Here is a 10,887-nt window from a genome sequence, read left to right as displayed (position 1 = left end):
AGGCGCCGGCGCCAGCTATTGATTCTCTTGGATATATCCGTGGTTTCAAAAGTTACCATCACCAGCGCACACGGGGGTGTCACACCAGTGGCGAACCGCTCCTCGACCACGGACAAGGTCCTCGCGCGTTTCCCCCTTTGGTCCCCGGCAGGTGGGTAAGAATTCCGCTTTCTCGGCGTTTCTGCTCGTGTCGAAATACGCGAACGATCGTGGACGATTCTACGGACGTTTCCTTCTCATGACAGAACGTATACGTGCATCCGAATAAAGCTGTCTCGAGATACTTACGCGAGGGAAGGAATCCGGGTTTTCTGTGTCAATCGTTAATATACGTACGGCGAAGTGGAAGACAAGGGTGTTTTTACATATGTATCGAGAGGCTACATATACATATACATATATATTTATTTTATTAAAATTGCATATTTTCTTCCCTCTCACAGATGTGCGTAGAAATTTTAATAAAACTTGCGTCTGTGCACGCGCGCTGGGACATGCACTTACGTCAAAGCAAAAATCAATTTCCAGTGAGGTTTTTATTCGATTTTTCCGCGTACAAGGGGTATATACGCAAGTTTACGTAGGCACGTGTGTAATTTGGAAGTATATATATGTGCGCTCGATTGTGATCGACAGCTGTCTGAGAGAATATATATATATTTTATATATGTATACATACATATATCAATATAAGTTGAACCCATGAGAATGTCGCATGTACATATGGACAATTTCCGTACGAGAGAATTAAATTTGACTAATTAAACAACGAACTAAATTCGCGTGAACCATGTGTTGCGATGACTAAAAATAGCGCATTACTGACACACCATAATTGTTTAATCTTAATATAAACTTCTCTTTCTATAGTTATTTATAACATAGATACGTTTATAATATATTACACTAATTTGACATTAATTTATATATTATCGCAAATATCTATTTATTACATTCCTAGGAAAATTTGTAACTTCTTTCATAAACAATTTTTATTAGTCATTTTGCTTAGCATTCACTTGTATCTCTTCAAGTAATTATTTCAATTCTTTTCTTGGTAGGATGAAGCACTTAGACCTTTTCGTTTAATGAAAATTGAATTTGAAAAAGACTAAAACGAGAAGAAATGGCGAATACGGCTCATCTCGTTCGCCGGCAAAGCTCCCGCGACTTAAAGCCCCAAAAAAGCATCGATAAGCTTGAGATGAAAGAGATGCGTGGTAGATTAATGGTGGATAATCGAAAGAACGTTGCCACTGCCAATTACGGGGCCACTAATGCGGCCTTTGAAGATACCAGTCCTAACAAGGTACATGTCAATTTATGTTCACCCCTGATGCAAATCACGTTGAATGAATTTTAATGAAAATCCGCAAATCCGTAGGGCAAAATAGGAAACGGCCCCGGCAACAATGACGGCAAGGCGACTTTCCGACCGGAAGCGGGCGAAGATGAGCGTGAAAATTGGGATAGCAAGCTCACATTTCTTCTGGCGACCGTAGGATACGCGGTGGGCCTTGGAAACGTATGGCGGTTCCCCTATCTGGCACAGAAGAACGGCGGAGGTGCGTTTGCTTCATTCAGAGTGCTTAGAATTAAAAAAAAATTGTTTCAAATCTAATGTTTCTAATGTTCGTAGGGGCTTTTCTAATCCCTTATTTTGTGATGTTGGCCATTGAGGGTATTCCTATATTTTATCTGGAATTGGCCATCGGCCAGAGACTGAGAAAGGGCGCTATCGGAGTGTGGAATCAGGTGAGTAGAATATAGAGTCTATTATTTATGAATAGATTGAAGCGAATACTTGAAAATGAGTTTTCTATTGTATCTCTTTCTCAAAAGGTATCCCCGTACATGAGCGGTATCGGAATCAGTAGCGCCGTAGTCTCCTTCAACGTGGCTCTTTACTATAATACAATTATCGCCTGGTGCCTATTTTATTTCGTTCAGGTAATGATCTGTTTTAATTTCATTCATTGACGTATCGCGCGGATCACTCACAGAAAACTAAATCTGTTCACAGAGTTTCCAATCGCAGCTACCTTGGGCGGAGTGTCCCAATAAGTACTTTCGAAATGGATCTTACGCGTCTGAACCTGAGTGTTTGGTAACGCCGAAATTTAATTACAATACAATATGAATTATTCCATCGCATGTGTGCATGCGCGCGCGCATTAAGTTCGCCTTCGTTTATAACGCGAGGCTCGGTCAACAGGTCAGCAGTCCTACGCAATATTTCTGGTATCGAACCACCCTAATGATATCCAAGGACATTAATACACCGGAAGTGTTTAATTGGAAAATCGCTCTGGCGCTAATTATCGCCTGGATCCTCGTCTACATGTGCATGATTAAGGGTATCGCATCCTCAGGCAAGGTATGGGAGACTCTCATAGCCGAAATTAGTTATCAATCCTTCAAATAATCATTCTGACTTCTTTAGGTCGTATACGTGACCGCCACGTTTCCGTATATCGTCCTAATCATTTTCTTCTTCCGAGGTGTGACGTTGCCTGGTATGTCGGACGGTCTGCGGCATCTCTTCACGCCAAAAGTGCGTTCTCACAATTTTCTTTCTACATCAGAGTTATTAATAAACAAAGAAACGCTTAGAAAAGTTCAAATAAGTATCTGATTCGCTTTTGTGTTTCAGTGGTGGACGTTGACCGATCCTGTAGTCTGGCTGGAGGCTGGAACGCAAATCTTCTTCTCCTTAGGCCTAGCTTTCGGCGGTCTAATAGCATTCTCTTCGTACAATCCGGTGAACAATAACTGTTACCGCGACGCCATCATGGTCAGCCTGACGAATTGCTTCACGTCCATGTTCGCGGGAATCGTCGTCTTCTCAATCATAGGTACGTGTGATTTTTTTTTTCGAAATTTCTTATTCCTATGTTTCTGATCCCGTTTGAACAGGGTTCAAGGCTACTATGGTTTACGAACAATGCTTAGCAGAAAAGAATAGCACGTTGATCAGTATATTCGGCCAAGCCGATAAAATACCCGAAGATATTCCGATTGCTGGCACGCTGCTGAATATCACGAATGGCAACGGATCGCTGGACAATTTGATAATGCCGGAACTGCCTGTATGCGACTTGGAGAAGGAGTTGGATAACGTGAGTATGAAAGTGATTTGAAGCTTACGTAAATCACGAATAACGTTAATCATAATGATTACAGTCGGCAGCGGGCACAGGCTTGGCGTTTATCATCTTCACCGAGGCGATCAATCAGTTTCCTGGTGCGCAATTCTGGTCGGTATTGTTCTTTCTGATGCTGTTCACGTTGGGAATCGATTCCCAGTTTGGTACTTTGGAAGGTGTTGTCACCAGCATCGTCGATCTGAAGCTCTTCCCGAATTTAAGAAAGGAGATTCTAACGGGTACTTCTTGCAGTAGTAAAAGGAATAGTGAAAAAAGTTATATACGGATCATAATTTCGATTTTGTGCGCAGGTGTGATTTGTTTGGTATGCTGCATTATCTCTATGGCCTTCGCTCATGGAGCTGGCAGTTACGTCTTCGTGCTGTTCGACAATTTCAGCGGAAACTTCCCACTGCTCATAATCGCGCTCTTCGAATGTATAGGAGTGTCCTATGTCTATGGTTTGAAAAGGTGAGCACAGAAGGAGCTTCAGGATTTTGGATCGGAGATGTGTATATCGGCGTGTTGTGACAATTTCAGATTCGCTGACGACATCGAACTGATGACTGGTAATCGACCTGGCCTCTATTGGTTAATATGTTGGAAGTACCTTAGTCCATTGGCGATGTTGAGTATTCTAGTCGCGTCCTTCGTCGAGATATTTTTCGAAGGAAGCGGTTATCCGGCCTGGGTAGCGAGTAAAGGTGTTACGGAAAGACACGACTGGCCCGTTTGGGCTCTAGTCCTTATAGCCATTCTCATTCTTACTTCTGTTCTATGGATACCCGCAGTCGCTATTTGCAGGTTGACATTAGAGTCTCTTAATATTAATTATAATATTTCTTAATACTAATCAATACTGTATTTTACTTTACGTGCATTTTATATCAATTCTCAACGATGTTTTTCAGATACTTTGGAATTTTTATCATTGATGACAACGAAAAGGCTTGGTTTCCCGCGGCGGATTTGAAAGAATTCCACGGAATCATGCCGCACGAAGTGACAGTAGCTGAGACATTGCTGTTTTGCATCAGGAGTGACGGTTCCGAAGGATTGTGCTGTCCTACGGGCGGCCCCAGTGATGACGAGGACGAGGACCTTACCTAGGATCAATCTCGATCGCGACGCGCGTTTCCGTGGATGATCTTGCCCCGAGAAACGTTCCATTTCATCCTGTGACGATCATTTTCGACTGCTACTGTTTGGTCGAAAATGGCTGCAATCCTTTGGTGAATCTGGTCGATTTGTAGTTAGCGCATCCGCGCGGTAGGATCTTGTCTATTGTGTCAATTAACGTAAGCTTGGGCGATAGGGGCCGTTTCTTCATAATGCAAAGACGGAGATACATTCGTGAAAGACATTAATTTTATATTTTTTTTTTCAATCAACTTTAACAATTGTTAACTATCAAATTCACATTTTTCCTCAAAGATTCTCTTTTAAGATTCTCTGATTAAAGAATAGTATTTGGAATTTAAGTATCTAGTACCGAGACAAGGCATTTTCGATAAAGATATAAGAGATCTATTTTTTTCGAGAACATTTATGAATGTATCTTCATCTAACAGATATACTCGTTTGCAATTTTGAGTTTCTTAAGTGATATTAACTATGCGAAATGGCTTTCGAAGCTTCGCGGATACTGAAGAATACTAGACTAACCATCTGCACAGTTTTCGAACGAACAACACAATCGCGCGTCGCGTGGACGGAAATGAAAGGTAATCTTTCACGGAGAAAATTGCCTATTATACAAGTTAACGATGAAACATTTACTCTTTAGCAATTGCGATTAACGTCAGATTTAATAAGATTAGCGGTAGGAACCGTCCAGTGGACTTGGGTGAGTATACCCGAAACGTTGTTTTAGATAGGTAGAATCTCGGATCAGAGAGCACTTGGATCCTTAGTTCTATGGATATTTGAACATTCGGGATTTTGAAAATCAACGGATCTAAAGACCTAATTCCATAAGTACTCAAGAATCCAGGAATGCGAGTAAGTAAATAAATAAGATGGAGATATTCAGGTATTTAAAAGCATAAGACAAGCACAGATCTATATATATAAGGATCTAAGAATTTAAATATATCAAGATACATATAAATATGTGAAAGAATATGAAATTCTGCCAAAGATCTAAGGATCCAAGAATCCACGATTGATTACGTGGACTGATAATGTGACAATAAAGAGGATAAAATTGATGACAATAATAATTGGAATAAATCATGCTTGATTGACAATAATGTTAACAGTGCGCAATATGCGATGCGCGCACTCGAGGATGCCTGATGGAAAGCCGAAAGGCAATTAATTCGACCGATAGAATTGGTTTCTTCGGATTAAGAGATATCATCATCGTCCCGGCCATAGATTAATCAACTAATTAGTTTCACGTAGGTCAATTATTCTGATTTTCATCCCGTTGCGCATGTTCAAATTCGACCTGATGTGGAATATATTATTAAAAAAAAATATATATAGATATACATATATATACATATAAATATACGCATCGTCGTATTTGATTAAAGGAATGAGTTAAAATCCAGGTCGGAATTGAACATTAAAGATGTTTCCGAATATTCCACGGAATCTTCCTGCTCGCATTCCTTTGCGACAATACTCAAATGGCCTGATATCTTCCAGTGATATTTTAAATTTCACTCTTTGCACTCTGAACATCTTTCTGTGTTAATCGTATTGAAAAAGAGATATTGATTGCATTATTTTATACAGGAAACTATTACATCTAGTTATATATACATATATATAGTATATATTCAGTTATATGATTATACATAGATTGGATTTCTTATAGCAATGTATAGGAACATAGATACACGAGTTTCTCACGTTACCGAAGTCACAAAGAAGACTAACAAGATTTTCTAGATCCACGTTCAAATAAGATATTCTAGTGCAAAGAATTAATGAATTAATGACTACTCGATTGTGGAGTATTCGCCTAAAACGTACAAATTAACGCGGACAATAAGTAGAATTTCATTTATTCGACTTATCTATTAGCAAAAGTAAGCAGAAAGATAACTGCATTAGCAATCGTTAAGCGACTACTTAAATAATAAACAATAGGAGTCCTCAATTAAGCAATGACGAAAATCGTCATCGTTTAATTAACGACGAAAGATGAATCATATCTTGATATCATATCATTTGGAATCATATCTTGATATCATATCATTTGTTACAATGCACATACTAGTTTTTTATCTTATACTCGCTCGATCTTCCTAAAAAAAAATGAAGACTATTTTAGAGGTCAGATGCGTTTTATAACGTGCTCTTAAAAATTTTGATATTATTTATATGAATTGACGACGAGATCTTCTTTTATTCTTTAGTGAATACTACATATCTCTTGACTGAACTTATCTTCCATTTGACATCTTTAAATTCTAATGTTTTAAAACACAATCGACAATCTCTCGAATTTAATTTTGTTAAGAGGGTAAGGCTAAAAAAAATATTTAGAAAAGAGGGAAAATATTGCAGCAGTTCATTATCGCGCTGCTATTATTGTTGGAACTACAAAGAGAGTGATCTATCCTATCGCATTTTTGTTAACCGTATATTGTCGATGTAGCTTGCGCAATAACTTAAAACAATACACCGACGGTAGTAATTATTATTACATATAATTGCGACGATTGCGATACATATACAATATTGCGTATACGTAAAACTGTACATATATATATGTATATATATATATACATACATGAATATATTGTTGTCAGTTGAATGTTAAAATAAATACCTTGAGTGGATTCAGATTTCTTTTCACTAGTGATATTTGAGAAATCAAAATTTCTTCCAACATGCAATATTTTGATTTAAAACGCGAGATTTTGGTGGCAAAATAAATAGTTTATTATTTATAGTAAAACAAGAATTACAGATGCTACATAGCGCTTATTATCCTATGTTTTTCTTTGAGCCACTGTGTGTGTTGAAACTTTCAGTAAACTCTTGAGCTTTTGTTCAACTCTTTAAAATTTCGATTTCATGTTTTTATTAAACGCAACTATTACGAAAATTTCATCTTTACAAACCAGAAAATTGCTGATATACGAAAAGTAAGTTAATAAGTTCTATATATAATTAATAATATATGTAGCACTTATGGAATTATATATAACTCGTGTTTAAACGATCGTTATTAGTGTTAACTATTCACTAATACTTACGTTCGATAACAATAGCTTCCACGTCGCATATGGCGTGTAAAAATATTTCACGGTAACAAGATTACTTAGTCCTTTACATGTACAGTCTACTATTTTACACTCACGAGATTTTTCTGGTTGTATCTTCCTTTAAATCTCTTCATCAAAAACTCACATCTTCTTCCATCGCTGAAAATCGCCACCACCTTAACTTAAACCTATGGCAGTAAGCTGCATATTGGCATCAGTAATGCAAGGCCCATTCATTCTCCTGCAGAAAAGTGTCAACCACTTCTTTCATCGCCAAGTTCGGGATAAGCTGGTCCTGCGTCAAACGCACGCGCGTAACTGGATCGAAGTGACCGACCCGTTGGAGATGCTCCTCGATGTCCTTTCGCTCGTACGTGATACCGCTGGGTGTAATCACCGGCTCCTGCAGGATTTCGAAGCTAATTTTGCCGCACAAGTAATCGGGTACCTCTCTTTTCTGCAAAAAATATATTTGTATTAATAGGATTAATAAAATTGTATTATAAATTGTATATGAAGAGTACAAGGGAAAAACGGATAATCCGGAGTAAGTCCATCCAGAGTAATGTTGGATTCTGATCGTTCTTCCCTACAAGCGCATGGATTATAATTATAATTGTTTTTCTTCAGCACGGTATATATATTTTAGCCTTATTTCTTATTTCCAATAAATTGTAACTGTTTTTGCTCAAAACAGATAAGAAAACAGATAAAAGTTCTTTGAAAATGCCACAAGATAGCATGATCAGATCAATTTCGATAAAAAGTAGACTTTGATCGTTTTTCTCCTGTACCCTTCATATATACTGCATTAACAGAATCACGGACTATAAAATCAAAGAACCGTTCTAAAAAAAAAGCAACAGGTAAAAAGAGATACATACCCGCCTTCTGTCGTCGATCTTAGCGAAGAGATCATTGAGTCTTGATATACAGGTATCTCTCTTCTCCTCGATCTCCTCTTTTCTCCTGGCAAATTCGGCCGAGCTCGTTTCAACATCCGAATCCTTTGCCGTATCCTGTTCTTGCAGAGTCGCCAAATTACGTTTCGCGTCGTCTACGATCAGCTGATTCAGATAAGTCTGCAGTTCGATGTCCTGACAAATTCTTTGTTCCTCCCTTATTTGGAATCGACGTTTCTTGGCTAGGCGCAATACGCTAGTGATGTCGTCGCCGTAGTTCAGCTTCTGCTCCTTTGCCAGGTCTACAGCTACGTTGTTTGAGATAAGTGTATTACGAATCTGCTTTATACTTGGGAACGTAACAAGATAATGCAAGTATGTCTCGCTATATTTAGTATTCACCTCTTTGCAGATACTTGACAGCTTCATCGAAGAGCTCCAATTCCAGTAGGGCGAGTCCCAGGAAGAAGTGACCCTTCATCAAACAGGGATCTATATCTAAGGCCCATCTGCAGTCCTTGCACACGGATTCCCATCGTTTTAACTTTAAATGGCATAGCGCCCGATTTGTGTAATATAACGCTTGGCCTGGATTCTTCATCTAAGATAAAATAAACAAAAAAAATATTAACAATACATTTATTATTTAATTTTTATAAATATTTTTTATCCATAATAAAGAAAAGTGAATCGCCTTCGTTGAGCAAAATTGCTTTCTTCTTCATTCGCGAATGCGCGACGGATTTAAACTATATGTCGATGGATTTAAATCTCTCTCACTTTCGCCGAATTCTAGTTCGAACGTCGGACGCTAGGGGTACCGTCGAGCCGTAAGCGTGTTGCGTGATTCGTGATTCAAAACAAAAAATATTTTGCTGCAACAACAACTGTAGCGAGCGAGTAGGCGCATAAAGGCACGCCACAATTCAGAATCACGATTCACGATCGTGCGATATTGAACGCGCGATAGGAATATCATTAGCACTTACGATCGCCTTCGTGTAGCAACTGGCCGCGTCCTCGTATTTGTGTAGATCGAAGAGACGGTTTCCCTGTTCCTTCAGTTCCTTGTCGGACAGGTTCGCCGTCGAATACATCTTACTCATGATGGCGGCTGGTGGTCACGTCGCATGCACGATTAATTAGTCTCTTTTCTTCCCTTTGCGATTGAAAACGCACGAGTGCGAAAGCGACCCGCGACACCCTTTGTCTAACCTCAAACGGACGCCCGATATTTCATCTTTGTTCCGTCCACGGTCCTCGACTCGACGCGACCTTACACGGCTTACACAGAAAGTGGAGTTAGTAGAGTGAGTCTGCAAGCTCGATGCGACTGCCATCTAAAGTAATATTTTGTGAATAAAAAGGCGGGAAACTTGCCTTACCGGCAGAAGATGCGATTTTTTATAGAATTCACTTTTATTGTGGTGGGGAGCATTAATGAGTTCCGTTACTCGGTGAGCTACGGTGCAGAGCGGTGCAGGCGAGCGCGCTACGTTACCGTCACGGTCGATTAAAGGTTCAAATACAGAACCGCGAACGCGTAAAAATGGTCAGTCACGCTGTATTGCTCGCGCGTGCATTTGATTAAAAAAACATTTTTAATACAATTTGATGCACACAATTAATACGTATTACATACAATATAACAATCATAAATAAAAATAATAATAACTGTTAGAGTTTACTTTATTAACACTAAAAATGATAGTCATCGCCGATGAACGATTACGACAAGCAAAAGAAATAAGGTAAAAGCCAACTTCGAATCAAACGCCGTCACAGGCCACATAATTACAATAATTGTTACCTATTGCAATAAATCCTGATCTGAGTTGCAGTTGACGGAGATGCTAATTTCGTGCATTTTCTAATATTGCTCGGAATATCGGCCGTAACATTACTTGGCTTTTAATTTTAATATTTCATTTACTTATAAATAAGATACGGAAGATAATGCGACATCGTAAAAATTATAAAATATCGCGAAACAATTTTTTATATAATTACATATGCATTACGTATACAATAGAATAATTATAGGTAATAATGTTGTAATTATAATTATCATATTATCTGTAATTATATTATTTCAGTAAACACATACTTAGTCGGTGGAATAATAGTTGCAGATGCATAATAATACAATTATAATTACATATTCACCTATGATTGTTATATTGTATGTAATACGTATTAATTGTGTGCATCAAATTGTATTAAAAATGTTTTTTTAATCAAATGCACGCGCGAGCAATACAGCGTGACTGACCATTTTTACGCGTTCGCGGTTCTGTATTTGAACCTTTTATCGACCGTGACGGTAACGTAGCGCGCTCGCCTGCACCGCTCTGCACCGTAGCTCACCGGATAACGGAACTCATTAATATAATTGTCAGGTATACTACTTTAGCGTGTACTAATAGATGACAGTTCATGTATATATTATGGATTTTGGCGTATAATGAAAAAAAAAATGTATTCGTGTATAATGAAAAAAATAATTCCAACTGTACCCCAGTACAGTAGTCCTGATCCCAATACTTACGTTGCCACCATTACCACCTTACCACCATTTATTTTGTTTAATAACAATAATAAAAAATTGTGACA

At 38.4% G+C, this 10,887-nt stretch overlaps 2 protein-coding genes across 2 annotated transcripts; one reads left to right on the top strand and one right to left on the bottom strand.

The window, feature by feature from the left end:
- Positions 1 to 3: 3 nt before the first annotated feature.
- On the top strand, positions 4 to 6,943 carry LOC143897963 (sodium-dependent neutral amino acid transporter B(0)AT3). The gene is made up of 14 exons (XM_077406972.1): positions 4 to 151; positions 1,062 to 1,309; positions 1,385 to 1,565; positions 1,640 to 1,755; positions 1,843 to 1,950; positions 2,024 to 2,107; positions 2,216 to 2,377; positions 2,444 to 2,554; positions 2,654 to 2,855; positions 2,917 to 3,119; positions 3,184 to 3,385; positions 3,458 to 3,617; positions 3,687 to 3,950; positions 4,058 to 6,943. The coding sequence occupies exons 2-14, from the start codon at positions 1,127 to 1,129 to the stop codon at positions 4,254 to 4,256; spliced, it is 2,175 nt and encodes a 724-aa protein (XP_077263098.1). The 5' UTR covers positions 4 to 151; positions 1,062 to 1,126; the 3' UTR covers positions 4,257 to 6,943.
- Positions 6,944 to 7,022: 79 nt separating this feature from the next.
- Positions 7,023 to 9,590, bottom strand: Stub1 (STIP1 homology and U-box containing protein 1). The gene is made up of 4 exons (XM_077406974.1): positions 9,264 to 9,590; positions 8,677 to 8,875; positions 8,257 to 8,582; positions 7,023 to 7,829 (listed from the first exon to the last, which is right to left on the bottom strand). Exons 1-4 carry the CDS (start codon positions 9,378 to 9,380, stop codon positions 7,587 to 7,589), a joined length of 885 nt encoding a protein of 294 aa, XP_077263100.1. The 5' UTR covers positions 9,381 to 9,590; the 3' UTR covers positions 7,023 to 7,586.
- Between the last annotated feature and the right edge of the window lie 1,297 nt (positions 9,591 to 10,887).

This window comes from Temnothorax americanus, unplaced genomic scaffold (assembly GCF_048541705.1).
Source record: "Temnothorax americanus isolate GAGA-0224 unplaced genomic scaffold, ASM4854170v1 Scaffold213, whole genome shotgun sequence".
In the NCBI taxonomy this organism is placed as follows: domain Eukaryota; kingdom Metazoa; phylum Arthropoda; class Insecta; order Hymenoptera; family Formicidae; genus Temnothorax; species Temnothorax americanus.
Note: the sequence above shows the minus strand (reverse complement) of the source record. Positions and strands in the feature narration are given on the sequence as shown.